The 18,345-nt window shown below is 35.9% G+C and overlaps 1 protein-coding gene across 2 annotated transcripts in view; it reads right to left on the minus strand.

Moving 5' to 3' along the window:
- Positions 1 to 480: 480 nt before the first annotated feature.
- Positions 481 to 18,345, minus strand: part of gnpat (glyceronephosphate O-acyltransferase) — a 34,847-nt gene continuing 16,982 nt past the window's right edge. Inside the window, exons 9-16 of one of the 2 annotated variants that reach the window (XM_087297980.1) lie at positions 18,052 to 18,275; positions 16,844 to 17,095; positions 16,687 to 16,766; positions 13,795 to 13,935; positions 12,495 to 12,594; positions 7,016 to 7,109; positions 6,860 to 6,921; positions 481 to 3,867 (exon numbers count right to left, since the gene is read on the minus strand). In XM_087297980.1, the coding sequence (XP_087154106.1) occupies positions 3,824 to 3,867; positions 6,860 to 6,921; positions 7,016 to 7,109; positions 12,495 to 12,594; positions 13,795 to 13,935; positions 16,687 to 16,766; positions 16,844 to 17,095; positions 18,052 to 18,275 (997 nt within the window). In that variant the 3' untranslated portion in view covers positions 481 to 3,823. Of the gene's footprint in view, positions 3,868 to 6,859; positions 6,922 to 7,015; positions 7,110 to 10,011; positions 10,194 to 12,332; positions 12,595 to 13,794; positions 13,936 to 16,686; positions 16,767 to 16,843; positions 17,096 to 18,051; positions 18,276 to 18,345 lie in introns of those variants that run through there. The other variant, XR_015518060.1, reaches the window with a different exon arrangement.

Here is an 18,345-nt window from a genome sequence, read left to right on the forward strand (position 1 = left end):
CTCATAATTCTCTCTTCATTGGGATAGAGGTTGGGTTATGGACATGTTTGGTGGCATGGGTAGGTTTAAGCGTAGGTTAAGGTGTAAGAGATGGTCAACAGTGTATTTACAAATGTAATTACAAAAGTTAATTACAGATGTAATTACATATTTAATCAAGCATAAGTACACAATAATAACATGTATTTACACAATAAGTACATTATAACAAACTATTAATTCCTATGTAAGTACATATCAGTTAAGGCCACTTAATATAAAGTGGGGCCACATTTTTAAATTAATTATAACATAAACATTTCATTTTACTCTAATATTATTTTTTAATCAACATAAGGTTTCTTTAAATAAAATAAAAAACTTTTAAACAGCAGCATATACTTCAAAACTTTAGTAGAAATGTCCACAAACTAAAACAAACAGCTGCATAAAACCAAAAATATAAAAAATATGAATAATATTAATATCAAACACACAGAATTGAATTGAATTATTTAATGTAAATTATTTCGCTTTAGTGGCATTACTTCAGAACTGATCAGACACAAAATGTTTCAAAATCACAATATTAACATTTTTAAACACGCAATCCATAAACATAATCCAAACAATTTCCTCTCAAAACTTTTTCAATCCACAAGATGAGTTCCATCTAATTATGTAAAAAGCTGCTTGCCGATGTAAACACAAATATGGTTTCAGCTTCTATCTTTTACGTAATTTGACGAAGTGTGCACGAATCGTGTGGATGAACGCTATATGGCTTTATTTATGGCTTAAGGTTTTATATTCGCATCATCCATGAAATGACAACAAATAAATAACACCTGACGACCAAACTATAGGATAAAAATATCCCTGCATTCCCATTCAAGCAATAAAAGAAATTATTTTTAGAAAGAGTGTTAACACACACAGTAAATGCATCTAAACTTTGTTGCTGTATCAGTTTTGGTTTCGCACTGGTGACCTATAACTGAACCGTATACACTTCTTAACTCATTAATTCTGAATAATAAATGTAATAATCTGAAATAAACATCATGTGGTTGTTCATATCAGCATAAAAACAGAGATTCAGCAGTTTGCTACATGCCTCTGCATTGGCTGATCAGTTTAATAATAAAAAGAAAATGTTAAATATCCAAAATACGCAGTGATACGCTTTGATCCTTTGTTAATTTGCACAAGCAGAAAAGCTAATTTATGTAAAAAGCATGTAAACACTATTACAGCATTTAGGGAATCTCCATATTTGGCAGCCTTTTTGATAAAGGAACAGTTTACCCAAATGTATACTGTATGTATGCATCTATTTATGTATGTATACATGAGTCTGCTGGACATGTAGAAGACTTAGTTTCAACATAAATCCTAATAATAAGGTTACATCATCAGTTAGCATCTTGTAAAGCAAAAAGCTGAATGTGTGTAAGAAACACATGATCCACAGAGATGTTTACTTTAAGTTAATGTAACTTATAGACTTAGAACTTAATATACAAGTTATAGAACATCACATTTTTAAGAAGATCTTAAGGGAAAGGGTTATGATTTCATAAAGCATCGATTAATGCGTGTTAATGGTTAAAATAATTATTATGACAATTATTTAGCTTAAAACTATCATTTCTGACTAAAATATTGAGTCTGTACAGAAATTCTAAATAATGCTTCCTGTAATTAAAGCATTCATCTTCGATTTTCTGCTCATTATACAGTATGCATATTGTTTCGTATGTTTTTTGGACCGTTTTCACTCCTGATTCAGACTAGCTTCAATTGATGAAGCAATATTATGGATGAAAGAATTTTTAACCAAGGAAAATATAAATAGTTTAACCAAAAATACAAAGATTGCTGTAATCCTGGTGCTAAAAATATATGAAGTCTTTTATCCTTTTTATAAATGCATTGCAAAATGTATACTTTTTTTTCATTTAGTAACATTAGCTCTGTGGTTAAATGCAATGGCAAATCTTTAACAATTTGCTGTAAAAAGTAAACAGAATGACATCAAACATTGTCATGTATTTAAAACCAACATGACTACTTCAAATGTTTTGATTTTATTATTGAATATTATGACACAGAAATTAAAAGCTCCCATTATAAAATCCCATTGAATAATCCAGAAGGTATCATAATGATGAATGTGTTTCTTACAAACACAGCCTTGTGCTTCACTAGATTTTAAAGGAATAGTAACACCCGAAATGAAAATTACCACATTATTTACTCACGCTCAAGCCATCATCAGTGTATACAACTTCTGTCAGACAAACACCAGTTAGTGTATTTTTTTATTTTATCCTGGCTCTTCTATGCTGTACAATATTAATGGATGGTGACTTTTATTTTGAAGCTTCCAAAAGTGCATTAATCCCTCATAAAATTAACGCATACACTAGGAGAGAGTTACTCATGTCAAAATTATAAATATAATTTATAACACCATTATACAGCACTAACGAGCCAGGAATATTTATAAAACTACTCCAACTGTGATGGTCTGACAAAACAAAAGTCATATAACAGAGAATAGTTCGAGGGCGAGAAATTATGGGGTAATTTTGACATGTTAACCCTCCTGTACAGATTTATTTGCTCTTTGAAAGCTTCAAAATAAACACCATTATACAGCATCGAAGAGCTAGGGTTAGATTTAAAACTACTCCGACTGTGATCCCCTGACAAAAGAAAGTCATATGCACAGAGAATAGCTTGAGGGAGAGTAAATTATGGGGTAATTTTGACATGCGTTAGCCCTCTCAGTGTAAGGCTTTAATTTTATAAGGGATTTATGCACTTTTGGAAGCTTCAAAATAAAAGTCACTATCCAACACCATTATACAGCATTAAAGAGACAGGAATATTTATAAGATAAGTATTGCTCTGACAAAACAAAAATCATATGACTGCGAATAGTTTGAGGGCGTGTAAATTATGGGGTAATTTTAACCCTGTTAACCCTCTTGTACAGATTTATTCACTCCTTGAAAGCTTCAAAATAAAAGTCACCATCCAACACTATTATACAGCATCTATTAGCCAGGATTAGACTGAAAAACTACTTCAACTGTAATCGTCTGAAAAAAATATAGTCATATACGCATTATAAATAATGGGTTTATTTTCTTTTGGGGTGAACCATTCCTTTAACTGATCTCCTGGAGTGGTGTAGATTATTGTGATGTTTTTATTTAGCCTCCTTTTTAATATCTGGGTGAACTATTTCTTTAACAACAACTTTCTTTACTTTTTTCTTTAGCACCGAGCACATTTTGGAGTGACCTATTTTTGTAACAGGATCCAAAAAAAAAAAAAACTTGATCCGTAGCAAACGCAACTCGATCTTGCGTATAAGAAAATATCAAATCTGTCACCGAGAAAAGATAACAGAGCCAAATCCGGTGAGGACAAACAGTAACAGTGCTTTCCATTAAAGCGAAGGCTCTTTAGTGCTGACACACATGAAACGCTCGTGGATGAATGTTCAAACAGGGAAAAGAAAAAAAAGCGGCGCTGTCTTCATATGTTTGGCGACATCAGAGCAGTTAAAAAGTCGTCTGATAAAGATCGAAGGCTGATCGCAGACGCACAAAACTCCTGTCAGGATTGTAGAAGGAGGATCAGAGATAAAAAAGAAAGCTTGTATAAGCGCAGCAGGGGCGTCCCAGATGGCAGACCCCGTGACGTCCCTTTAAAGCTCCATGACAGGTCACCTTTGTAGTCAGCGAAGCCGCTGCCACCTTGCAAAATTTGGCATTATGTTAATGAAGGCAGTCGAGTTTGGTTTGGGCCTCCAGAGACTTCACACGTGCTACAGCCGAGCAAGCATAGGCTTCTGGGTAGAAATTTTACCTCCTGTGTGTCAGAGGAAAAGAAGAGCAAACAAGTTAAAAAAAAAAAACAGAGACGCAGGAGGTCATGACGGTACGGCGCAGCGACACGACAACAACTGGGTCACAGAGGCAGACAAACACGGAGGATATTTAAAACTTGACTTGTTCAGCGAGAGCTTAATATATTTTAAAAGCAAGCAACATCTGCTTAGCAGCAGGAACACAATGAGCTCCCGGATTTACCGTGGTTAAATTTGTCATAATATTTTATGCATGTATATGCACTGAAAAGGTTTATGTTTTTAGATTCAATAGAAATAAAGTCAAACAGTCAAGAAAAAAATACACACAATATATATATATATATTAAAAAAAAAAATATATATATATATATATATATATATATATATATATATATATATATATATATATATATATATATATATATATATATATATATATATATATATATATATATATATATATATATATATAAAATATATATATATATATATATATATATATATATATATATATATAAATATATATATATATATATATATATATATATATATATATATATATATATATATATATATATATATATATATATATATATATATATATATAAATATATATATATATATATATATATATATATATATATATATATATATATATATATATATATATATATATATATATATATATATATATATATATATATATATATGGGCTGTCAAATAATAAAAAAAAACATGATTAATCAAACTTTTTTGTAATTAATCATGATTAATCACGAAACGCCGTATTTATTACTTAAAGTAAAAACATAGGCATGCAAGTGCCATTCAAATTTCAAAACAATCCATGCCAACAACAAACAAAAATGCTTTCCATGTTGGATTCTAGGTGGACTACAAACACACACGCAAGCACCCACGCACGCATGCATGCACGCACATAGAGACAATGCGCGCAGTGCCAGTGAGCGAGAGGGATCTCTTCAGATCAACATGCACGATCGCGTTCATCAAATTTGCTTGAACTAAGCATTCTGAAGTATAGCTGTATTTAACAAGCAAGGATTCTAACAAAGGAACGTGAAGCAGACATTTTACAATATGGGGGAAACACGTCAAACTTAATGAAACATTTGAGGGACGCAGCTTAAGTGCAGAGAAATGTTTTTGACTGCTTGCGAATTCATCTGGCACTTTCATTCACATGGACACCAATACTCAGCTTTGATGATTAAGATAATACTGATCAAGAGTCGATCATGTAAACAGCGATTTTTGATTATCTTAAATGACCACGAGAGTCCTACATAAGAAATACACAGGTTTTTCTTTTCGTTCGCCATGCGGTATCAAATTCCATTAAAACATCCTGATTGAAAATATTATGAATGAGAGTGAAATGCTGAACTGCAGTTAAAGTCTAAATATTAAAAATGAAACATCCGAAATTGCATGAAACGCCATATTTCTTTGCACGTTTAACACACGCAGGGCCAGTGCAAGCTGAACTGGCGCTATAGGCAAACTTCAATCACGCCGTTTTATTTATATGGAAGGCCGAGGACTGTGAGGGAGGGGGTGGGTGTAGTGGATGAATGTGAGGACAGGGGGGTTCGCTCGCTATTCTGCTGCCCAAGGCAGCGGCCTAGGTCGCCTCTATGGACACGCCGGCCCTGAACAAACGTCGGCCACAACAGGAAATAAAAACAACTGCAAATGCGTTTTTTTTTTTTTTACACGTTAAATATTTCAAATTAATCACGTGCATTAACACGCTAATTTTGACAGCCCTAATATATATATATATATATATATATATATATATATATATATATATATATATATATATATATATATATATATATACATATATATATATATTTATAAAAAAAATTAAAAAAAAATTTTTTGACTTCAACTGTGTGTATATATATATATATATATATATATATATATATATATATATATATATATATATATATATATATATATATATATATAGTTGAAGTCAGAATTATTAGCCCCCTTTTGATTTTGATTTTCTTTTTTAAATATTTCCCAAATGATGTTTAACAGAGCAAGGGAATTTTCACAGTATGTCTGATAATATTTTTTCTTCTGGAGAAAGTCTTATTTGTTTTATTTCGGCTAGAATAAAAGCAGTTATTAATTTAAAAAAATATATATCTTTGGGACAAATTTATTAGCCCCTTTAAGCTAATTTTTTTTCGTTAATCTACAGAACAAACCATGGTTATAAAATAACTTGACTAATTACCCTAACCTGCCTAGTTCACCTTATTAACCTAGTTAAGCCTTTAAATTTCACTTTAAGCTTTATAGAAGTGTCATGAAAAATATCTAGTAAAATATTATTTACTGTCATCATGTCAAAGATAAAATAAATCAGTTATTAAAAATAAGTTTTTAAAACTATTATGCTTAGAAATGTGCTTAAACACTCTTCCCAGAACAGAATAATTGTTAATAAATTAATAATTTCAAATATATGATATTTAATTTTGTGAAAATAGTTTATTTTGAAACCATTTCTAGTCTTACATATAAACATTTCAGCATTATTGTTAATCTGTGTGCATGTTTTTTTCAAAGACCCATCAAGTTGACTTTTTAAATCATGAAATTATTTTGATTTTGATAGGTTTATTTAACTATTAATTTTGTTGCTACATTTTTGCTTTTAGCTTTGTCAAAGTTTGCTCTTGTTTTTATTTTCTTCACTTGCTACACATGAAGTCAGCCCAAATACCAAAACAAAATGATCGATTTTACAACTCACAACCTACTTTACATCCCATTTCCTATGGTTTTACCTCACCTGCATTTATCACATACATGTCAACCACACTGAATTTGGGAATGCAATATATTTTCACAGTGTAAGCTGCTGCATTTCATGTGTATATAAGTCAAAACAACATTATAATTACTGTATATGTAGCAGATTGAATAGTCTGCCATCACTCTTACCCAGCGTATCCTCCAATGAATTTACCGCAATCTTGTTCACCTTCAGTGTCACCTGATCTCCTCTGTGACAGAGAGAGCGCACCAATTAAACCATATGTCATTATTTAAACATCATAAATATATATAATGTTATAGAAACGACATATTTAGACGTACACTTTGAGCTTCCTCACAGCATTGAGTCTCAGTAGTGCTGCTAGAACGTTCTTCTGCAGGTCTGAGGATAAAACCTCAAAGCACGTCAGACGACCTGACGAAATTAATAGACACACACACACACACACACACACACACACACACACACACACACACACACACACACACACACACACACACACACACAGAATGTAACTTAAAGTCACCTTTTTGTGCGTCTTAAGCCCTATTCAGATGGTTGGTTATTGTTTTTAAGTAGTATGCAAGGGATTTTCACCACTTACAGGGGGTAGATGGGGATTTTATAGCTGTCCGAATCCAGAACGTTGGACTTTTTTCTCTAACAACCCATGTAAATATTACTGGCCAAATTAGCTACTTTTTTGGACAAACATTGAGGTTGTGTGGTGATTTAAATGCTGTCTGAATCCACATCTCTGAATTTAGGAAGATGATCGATAAAAAAGTCAATTTGTAAATACTTTCCGGCTACTGAAACGCATCGTCTCACACTTGCACTTGAGGCTGATTTGCATTAGAAAAGCAGCCTCTCATATATTCAAAATGTACACTTACTTTATGTAAGAGCTAGAAATGTAGTGTCTGTGTATTCTGTTCATCACTGATTATCTTTCACCTACACTCTGAAACATTATTTTAGCCCTTCGGGAGGCTGAAGATTAAATCGAGTCTCAAAGATACACATGAAATACAAATGCATAAATTAGGAATCCAAATCCTCTAAAGATTGTTAGAGACCAAATCACACCAAATAAGCTTTTCCATTTTGAGAATGCGAAAAGCAACGCGCTGTTGTTTGTAGTTGACAAAAAAAAGGTGTGCTGCGCTTTTTATGTCGCTAGGCAACCACTGAATCAGCTGTGTATTGTGCACCAGTGTTGCTGTTGATATTGTTATAATTGTATTATTTAATAATATTGTGATATTCACGAATTGTGAAGTCATACAGAAACGAATAACTCAAAACAGCGACCACTAGACTCTCCTTCATCTTTAAAAGTCTCAACACAGCTGTCACCTCAAGGGAAATTGCGTCTCTGCTTTCATTTGATTATAGAATAGCCTCTTTCACATATACAGACCTTTCCGGAAAATTTTCGTCAATTTTCCGGAAAGGTCTCATGAACAGGCCCTTTTTGAAAATACCGGTAAATTCGTTTTGGCTATTTTCCGGAAAGAGAAGTTGTAACATTACTGGTAATTTGCCAGAGTGCTGCGCTGTGTGAACGCAGAAGGAAGATTGCCGGAAAGAGCGCGTGCACATCTAGAACGTGCTAACATGAGACGTCTACTTTAGCCAATCAGAACAGTCAGAAGTGTTCACATCCGCGAGGTTTATGAAAATAAAAGCCTTTGAATATTTTTCCAGACACATTTAGCTGCTAGATGTTAGTCAGATAACGTTTCTATGTTCCTTCTTAATGCCAGCTGTATAAATAATTATCGATAAGGTGCTTATGATAAGCCGTTGTTTGTTTACCTTTAAGATCTGCTTCCTTCAGTTGCTTGATCTGTCACATGTGCCCGTGAAGTAGCCCGTGAGCGCCAGCACACACACATATCATGTACATCTCGACATGCGAAAGTGTTTCTCTATACGTTTTCATCGAAGTTGATCACAATACTGATCCATCCACAGAGTTTGTAATGTAGTCAAATGTTTACAAATACAAGCGCAGCCGCTTAGAGGTAATTTTTGGTTAACAGGGTGCCAGCGGGGTCTTAAAAAGTGTTACAAAGTCTTAAATAAAAAAATAAATAAATTTATGGCTTTAATAAGTCTTAAATTTGCTGTTCTAGGTCTTAAATATTTTTGCACAGGTCTTATTTTTGCGATGTCCATGTAACGCTACATCTAATGCTCATTTACATTCTTTTTGTTGTTGTTGCTTGGTTTTTGGGTTATTGTAGTTCTTTATTTCACTAGACTAACTGTAATTTGCGGTATTACAACTACAAAAAAGGTCAACTTGCAATAGCCAATCAGCTTTCTGATATTAAACTCAATGCGAATGGCGAATGTGACATCATCGCTGTGTTTGCGGAGTGCGCGCGACATGATTTCGGCTGGCAGAGTATGCCGTTATGTCACTGACAAATGTCGCAAGCGCAGTTTTATAAGTCGGGAGCGCTGTAATACGAGAGAGCGAATCTCTGCTCACGCGCCGGTTTCCTTTGTTCATGGACAAAACTGCTTGCGAGCTCTCAAAACACTGGCTGTTCACGTGCGAATGATCTGCTCTCGCTCCGGACTCCTTTCGTGCTTCAGATGCTTCAGCATACTGTAGTATTAAGAATAGTGAACTGATAAAATGAAATAGTGTAGTTTTACTACAGTAAAGTGTGTTGAATTGTAGAAAAATATACCCTATATTGTAAAAAAACTAAAGCACTGGGTAGTTTGTTTATAATACACTTGTTGTGTTACCATAGCAACTATAGTATTACCACAACAGAGTAATTGAAGTACTTTACTCTACTTTACAAAACACTGTACAGCAGACACTAGTTCACTTTATTTTAGTGATAAAATGGGATTGATAGTGGGATTTATTTGAAGAGTGAATGGTACAGTAGGTTATAATACCTAATCAAGTTTTTACCTATTTTCTATCACAGTTACATTTCTGCTTGGAAAAACCTGAGTGATAAGTTTGTTAAAACAACAAAAAAGAGGCCCCCAAAAACATCTTCAATGATAATGATTATCTTTTTATTCGTCTGATTTGACTTTGTTTTTTTGGACCGCCCCCTGTCATTTAAAAAAAATATCTCAATGGTGAACGTGTCAAGTATAATAGCCTTAATCCGTTTCGTGAGTTGTGCGATGCGGTGACAGGTGACAGTATAAATCTGCATTAAGATGGTTGTTTTTTCTGTAGTTCAATGGTGCATTTAACCTGACTTTAGTACTGTTCAATTTAAATAACTTTATTTTACCCCTAATTTTGTGCTTTTACATTTTCTTTCGCATGTTTTTGATACTGCGATATAGGTCTTAAATTTAATACTTAATGGTCTTAAAAAGGTCGTAAAAGGTCTTAAATTTGACATTATGATATCTGCAGAGACCCTGGTTAATGATGTCTGAATTTACCGCTATTTTGGAATGGAAGTGTGAACGGTCTTTTCCAGAAAAATTCTGTAACGTCCATGCCTGTGTGATAGGGCTGTAACGATACACGATATAAAATCGAAATCGCGACACTCAGATCTACGATCCTGTGTCGCGGTGTGATAAGGGAGAATCGCGACACACCCCGTGATACCTTTCCAATAACGTCACGCGTGCCTGCAAAAGTTGAGCTAATTATCACTTTTTTTCGTTCGACATTACAAGCACTGCTCAGTTTAAGCCCTCGCAATATTTAGCCAGGAGAGCTCGCACGGAGCTCTTAGTAAGGGACCGTCTGAATGGGATGTCAAAAACAAAACCAACTTAACCCCGCTTGACAACCGACAACGCCAGAAACATTGCCAATGCTGTCAAAGCGGCCGGATTTTCAGCGCATATACGATGATTTGCTCACACTGTTAATGTGGCTGCAGAGAGAGGGATGGGCATTCACTAGATGTCAGGTAACAGCGCAAACTTTTCTGTAACCGTGCTGTGCGCTTTCTGTTTGAACCTTTGAGAGTGCTGACTGACAGGTGCGATGCGTAAGGTCAGAAAACACGACAAAGCTTTCAGTTAAGATGAACACAGTTTCTATAGTTATACTTTATTTATAGATAAAGTATGACTCTTTATATAATGACTCTATCTTGCTGGAGTTTATAGCCGTTTCGCTTTACTTCAGGGCGCATTAACGCCGCTCTGAAGGTCTAATCGCTGTTTTAAGTTATCCAGAGCTGTATGAATATACAAATCTTGAATATCACAATAGTATTAAATATTACAATTGTAACAACACAGACAGCAACACTTTTGCACAATCGATACCCAGCTGATTCAATCGTTTCATAAGAGGACCGTGCCTCTTCTTTTTTCCTTGTAAAGGCAGTGAGATGCGCCTCGTTTTCGCCCCTTGTTTAACTGCAAGGCATACTTAATTTGCGGGACCATAACGTGTAACCCGTGCCTACAGGCACATTTGCCAAAGAAGCAAAATGGATGAAGAATATTGCTGTTTGATACAGACCTGTTGATGCTTAACCAGCGCTTATGTTGACCTGGATCTGCGTAATAAACGCAACAAATAGGCTTTACTTATTATTTTACAGCTTATAAAGCATGTATGCAGATTAATGCAATATCATATTTAAACAACAAAACTGTTTACAAAAAGTCAACATATGCGCGCATTGTTGCTGTCTTTTCATCACGCAGCGCGCGCACTTGAACCGCGAGGGAGAGAGAGGAGCATAGGCTATATCAGGACATATTCTTTAAAATATTGATTTCTATTAAAAATGTAAAAGGTTATGTGATTATAATAATAACAGTGGGGCATTAAATAAATGCATATTTTCCGTGGAGCGGGCAATTTGAGAAAGTCAGCTATTTTATTTGACGGAAGAAAAAACATATGATTGGGAAAAAAAGCCTATCCCGGTTATTAAAAAGAATCAGTCAGTATTTTTGTTTTTTAATATAAATTAATTATTTAAGTGAAAATAATTTAGGGCAGTCCTATTTATTTTATTCATTTTATTTAGATTATTCTGCTCTTCTGTGCTAAACACTGCAGGTGCGTGGAAATGCTCTGTTGTTATGTTCCACTATTAATATTCTAACATATAAAAATAAATCAGTATTTTAAAATGCAATATTTAATGTGTCAGACACAAAATAGACACGTCAATTTGTTTAATATAAAATGAATAGTAATCTGACGGTAATAGCTAACCGTTTAATGAGCGCGGCGTTGTCTGTTAGCAAAATTAACGAAATGAGCATCCCTAGTAGCTATTTAATTTACTTTTTCTATGTAAGAGAACTTGATTGAAAAAGAATTTTCAACATGCTTGAACCATCTACACAAAAGAGTTTAGTTCTGTTTGGTTTTTTTAACAGTATTTTGTTACAAAGAAAACAGCTTTGGCTATTTATTTATTTTATATATGGCTATTTATATTGTTAATAATTTGCATAGTTAATATTGTTCTTTGATGTTTAGTTTATAACGATTTTTTTAAATGTTATTTAATAAAAAATAGTTTTAAAAATCTTTTTTTCCCCCACCCCACACGAAAAAAAAATAATAATAAAAAAAATCGTGATACGAACCGAATCGTGGGTCAAAAATCGTGATACGAACCGAATCGTGGGTTTGGTGTATCGTTACAGCCCTACTGTGTGAACAGCGCCTTTTTGAATTTAGCGGTAAAGTCATTGCGGAAATTTTCCAGATATTTACCGGTATCACTGTGTAAAGGGGCTAATGAGATTACTACATCAGTTTTTTTTTTTTCAGAGTGGACTTTTCACAGTTAAACCATTGTGAACCAGTGTTACCTCCTAATATGAGTTTCAGTGCAAAGTCTCTCACGCCGGGAATAAACTCCTTCTCTGTCAGGTTTTCATTAGTCTCCTCGCATAGATAGCGGCAAACCACCTACACAAACAACACAAAATCAGTATGACCTTCAATAGTCGTGTCCTGGAAGAAAACAGATATAAAAAAAACAAGCCTATTATACAGAAATGACTAGTTAAGTATTTCTATAGACAAGAGACATGCAGCCTTTGAGACAAATCCGGCATTTGGGTAACTCCACCAACCTCTTTTTTCTGAGTTTTTTTTCTCTCTATAAGGAAAAACGAATAAAACCATACCAGAAGCGGAACAAATCAGAGCCTGTATTCACAAAACATAATGGGCCCTATCATACACCCGGCGCAATGTGGTGCAAGGCGCGGCGCAATACTTGTTTGCTAGTTTCAGCTTGGCGCAAGAGCTCTTGTTCTCTCCAAACTGGACTACTGCAACTCTCTACTAGCAGGGCTTCCAGCTAACTCTATCAAGCCTCTTCAGCTGCTCCAGAACGCAGCAGCACGAGTGGTCTTTAATGAACCTAAAAGAGCACATGTCACTCCGCTGCTCATCCGTTTGCACTGGCTGCCAGTTGCTGCTCGCATCAAATTCAAAGCTCTGATGTTTGCCTACAAAGCGATTTCTGGCTGTGCCCCTTCTTATCTGCTCTCACTTCTGCAGATCTATGTGCCCTCCAGAAACTTACGTTCTGTGAACGAACGTCGCCTCGTGGTTCCATCCCAAAGAGGGAAGACATCACTTTCCCGAACTCTCGCATTCAATCTGCCCAGTTGGTAGAATGAACTCCCTAACTGCATCAGAACGGCAGAGTCACTCGCTGTTTTCAAGAAACAACTAAAAACTCAACTATTTAGTCTCCACTTTCCTTCCTAATCTGCAACTGCCTCTCTGGATATACCACTAACTGTACTCAAAAAATAAATAAATAAATAAATAAATAAATAAAATTACTAATACTTTCCTTCTTAGACTTTACAGACCTGAAACTTGCCTACAGCACTTATTCATTGTTGCTCTTATAGTTGTGTAAATTGCTTCCTTGTCCTCATTTGTAAGTCGCTTTGGATAAAAGCGTCTGCTAAATGACTAAATGTAAATAATGGGACTAAGCCGAAGGAAAATGAATGAATGAATGAATGACCTTATTTCTAATCTGTCAAAAGTCACACCCATCCCATCTGCATGTCGTGACCAATGAGGCTGTGTAAAATATTTTACACTATGAATGTTCCATTTTGATGTCGCATGTTAATGCGTCACCTGGTATCCTTGAAGGAAGGGGTCCAGGACGGTGCACAGGAAAGCGAGGGTGCTGTGACCGTCCGCTGACATCACAATTTCATGCTCTAATACCTGCAACACTCCACGCTTCATCAGCAAATAACAGGCTTCTTCAAAGTCCTATAAAAACACACATACATGCATTAATATCAGAGAAGTAGCACATGCAGGACTTTTTTTACATAAAGCAGAATTATTACTCATAACTTCATTACTTTAGTTACTTTCTGTTACAACCCTCAAAATTGGTAATCAGAAAAATTTGGTTAAAAGGGGGACCTATTATGCTAAAATCACTTTTATAAGGCCTAGGAACATTAATGCAATCCTCCTATAACCAACAGCTGGTCTGGCATTTTGGAGCACTTTGGTTTCCCTTAGGGATGCACGATATATCGGCGGCCATATCGTTATCATTTATCGGCCGATAAATGCTTTTTTTAAGATTATCGTTATCGATCCGATGTCTACATTAGTCCGTTAAAGCCGATAAAATACGTAATTGTACAGACCTGCCTGCCGCGCACGCGTGGGCGGAACATGTTCAGACTTGCCCAGTGTACTATAATGGGGCTATCCTCACACTGTTTATTCCTTCAAACTCATAGCTTTTCACTTGTACGGTTGCTCAAAACACCTCTAAAAAAGGCTTTTTCGGACATTACATATTTGTACAAATGTACATTACTGTGACACGTTTTATTCAAGAACATTTAAGCTGGGTTTTAGTCCTAAGCTCTTTCATTTTCATCTTATTTAAAATATATTTAACTTGCTTGTTGATTATAATCTTTTATTTTTCATGCAACAGTCAAGTTGCATGTTAGTTTGTTATGAAGAAAAGGAAATCATTTATTTTTTGCATGCTGATTTATGTGAAATCGTGAATATAGGTCTATGTAATCACCTTGCAATTTTGAAATGATAGCTTTTTTGCTTTGAGTATAGACTATTCAGTTCAAAAGAGCAGTTCAATCTTTTATGAAGTTTGCTGTAAAAATATATCATTTTGAAATATTTATAATTATCAGCCTATACATATCGGCTATCGGCCTCCAAGTCTGAAGAATTATCGGTTATCGGTATCAGCCAAAAAATCCCTATCGGTGCATCCCTAGATTCCCTGTAAGTTATAACGGTTATGGCATTTTAAAGTGCGGTTTATAGTGAAATTGGTTAACCGTTGAGTCATTTTAGTATCTCATCGCCACATTCGGTTTCAACCATTAGCATTGGCGACATTTTCATTAACAGTTTATTTACTAAATACTGACTGTAAGAAACTAATTCTTAAAAAACATTGTTCATTTCCTGAATAAAGTCGCAAATCCAGCAGGTGGCGCCTATAGAACTGCAGAAATAACATTGTTGCCTTGGTTAACGCAGTAAACAGCAGCATGATGTCAAATCTAGCAGGATTTATCCATTTCGTAAACTACACAGCATCCCAATATTCACCGATTAAATTTATGAACTGTACAATCAAAAATTATTTAAAAATTAATACCTTGTAAAATAGGATTTGAGACTTTTTAATACTTTTAAAGGGCCTAAAATTGTTAGCTTCTACACCTTTTAAGACCCTGGGGGCACCCTTTATGAGGAACAATCATAGACTGTAAAATATATGGACCTAGTATCCGTGACGTCACCCATAGGTTTCTAAAGAGCACAAAAGAAGCCACAAGTAGGCGCGGCCAACCGTCGCCATTTTGTTCGCGCGTCATCACACCCACGGCGGAATACCAAACAAGGGCAGAGGCGGAGAGTGAGCGGAGCTACAGACACCTGCTGGCATTTAGCTTGGACCTGGTTCAGACACACTTTACTTTGGGAGAACGCTTAATACTTCATTACCTGTGACTCGTTTGTGTTCTGACCACATGTGCTTGGTTGTTCACTATATCAATAAAGTGTTTAGACTTTTAAAAACACTGCTGTAATACATTGAGTCACTAAACATTGTTCTTATGACATTTTTCAACAGTAGGAAAAAGCGAATTACTTCCAAACACTTCAGATATAGTCTGTGTTAGTTAATGTAAGCCTATTGATGAAATCCAGCATAACACTGTATGACAACGCTTCAGATGACTGTTCTAGAGCCTACAGCTAATCAATCTGTCAGATTCTGCAGTGCATTACAGCTCTAAATATAAATATAAACGATAAATGATCTTAAATAAAACAAATACATGTATAGAGATGGTATATAAGTATATAACTTTACTCACATGGGAAACGGAGGCTACGTGAATGGTTTGTGAGCACAATTAAGTGCACTCAGCATGCCAAGCCATCTAATAATTGTAGGAAACAAGTCCAAAAGGCAGTTGACTGTGTAAAGCCACATAAAACAACACAGAAATACGATAAATATGCCGAGTTCAGTGGCTAATCTGCAGGATTCAGCTGAGGTGACGTGACGGCGACCAACGAGACCTAGCTGTCACTCAAGTGGCCACGCCCTTAATTATGCAAACTTAATATAGCCTAATATAAAGTAAACGGATGAGTTATAAAAAAATTCACCCCCTCACAGTTGTCATGAAGGGTAATATTAGCTGTATGAACCAAAATCTTTGTTTGTACCAGGCTGTAAACACCTTTTTTCTGCTGTAAAGTTGACCATTCTAACAGTGGGCTCAACTGAAATTTGCTCTGTTTTGGAGCCAGGAGCGGCCAGGACTAGCGGAATTTCGGATGATTTGCAGTTTTAGTTACTTCTGTATTGGCTTCCTGAGGGAGAGCGGGAGGTTGCCACTTGGGAACAACTGAATATTATTAGGGAAATCTTTGTAAGCAATATTATTACAGCACAGCGGTCAAACACTGGTATCAACAGAAAAAGTTGCAATCTCAAAACTTAACCTGCACCGAGTCCCCAGGACACAGGATAAATTCATTGGAGAACATGTTCCTCAGGAAGCTGAAACAGTTGTAGATGACATCTGGAACAAACAACACCATGATTGTAAACCATCAGTTCAACAAGTGCAAACCTTTAAGAAAAACATCCCTTTAGTACCTTTTCTACTGGAGTTTGCGCTCTGCATGGCCACGGCTAATAGAGCAGGTCTCAAAAACACGTGGAGGATCTGGTTCCTGTAGGAGGCGCAGGAGAGCACGACGACCGCTCTGTGAAACACGGCTTCTTCTGCGCTCATCTGGACCTGCGGCGAGTCTGTGGCGCTCAGCTGAACGTGGCCTGCGGAAATACTCAACAGGTGTCTGTGCAGAGCTAAACTACTGTGGATGACTTCCGTGCAGGGCTCGTGATCTGCAGAAAGAAAGAGTGAGAGGGAGAAACATAATTATGATGAAAAAATACGCTATCAATGTACCAATGTTATTCACACAAACGGCAAATGATTTATCATTATAGTGATTTAAAGTAAACAAATGCGCTTAAAATATCGCTGCAATGTGGCAATGGACTGCACGGTGGCGCAGTGGGTAGCACGTTTGCCTCACAGCAAAAAGGTCGCTGGTTTGAGCCTTAGCTGGGTCAGTTGGCGTTTCTGTGTGGAGTTTGCATGTTCTCCCAGTATTCGTGTGGGTTTCCTCCAGGTGCTCCAGTTTTAGTCCAAAGACATGTGGTATAGGTAAATTGGGAAGGCAAAATTGTCCATAGTGTATGAGTGTGAATGAGTGTATATGGATGTTTCCCAGTGATGGGTTGCAGCTGGAAGGGCAACCGCTGCGTAAAACATATGCTAGATAAGTTGGCGGTTCATTCCGCTGTGGCGACCCCTGATTGATAAAGGGGCTGAAATGAAAATGAATGAACGAACATAAAAAATTCTAAGCTCCTAAAGAACAGCGAACATGTACAACATTTTCAACACAAATCAGATAGAAGATGAGACACAATTTCTTTTTTTCTGCCCCAAACACAAAACTATTAATAGTATAGTTATATAATATATAAATATAATATATTAATATTAATAGTATACTAGAGATATTTTTCCCCAAATTTAATTATTCAATAATTTATTCTTTAATTTAATTGACCCTTTGCTAAGCCCCGCCCTACTTAGTTACTGTTGCTACGCCTGTCAAGCTTTCGTGCCTGCAAGGTCTATTACAATGTGTATGCGCTGGTGTCAGACATTGCCAGGGATATAATTCACCATTTTTGGCGTACAGGTGAAATATCCGAGAAAGCCAGAGAAAAAGGACTGCAGAATGTTTCTCCATAAGTAGTGTATGGTTGTGACAGTGATCTCCTACCAGGCCAGTCCAGGAAGGCTCCAAACGCCAGTGCGAGGTGTCTGAGCCAGTCTGTCTGTTCTGTGAGGGAGGACAGATCCAGGCCGTCGGGGTTGTGGAGCAGCAGTGTGGCAATGAGAACCCAGGGCTTCAAAACCATGTTCTCCTCCTGCATTCGCACCAGACGAAACCCAGCGTCAGTTAGAAACTCATGAGTGTCGGTGCTGGGCTTCTGAGGAATATGCCTGAAAAAAAAAAAAAAAAAAAAAAACACAAAACACTTAGGGCCTACTCACACTATGCCATCCGTACCGT

The sequence above is a fragment of the Danio rerio genome, chromosome 20, assembly GCF_052040795.2.
Source record: "Danio rerio strain M-AB ecotype USA chromosome 20, GRCz13ab, whole genome shotgun sequence".
NCBI classification, from domain to species: Eukaryota; Metazoa; Chordata; class Actinopteri; order Cypriniformes; family Danionidae; genus Danio; species Danio rerio.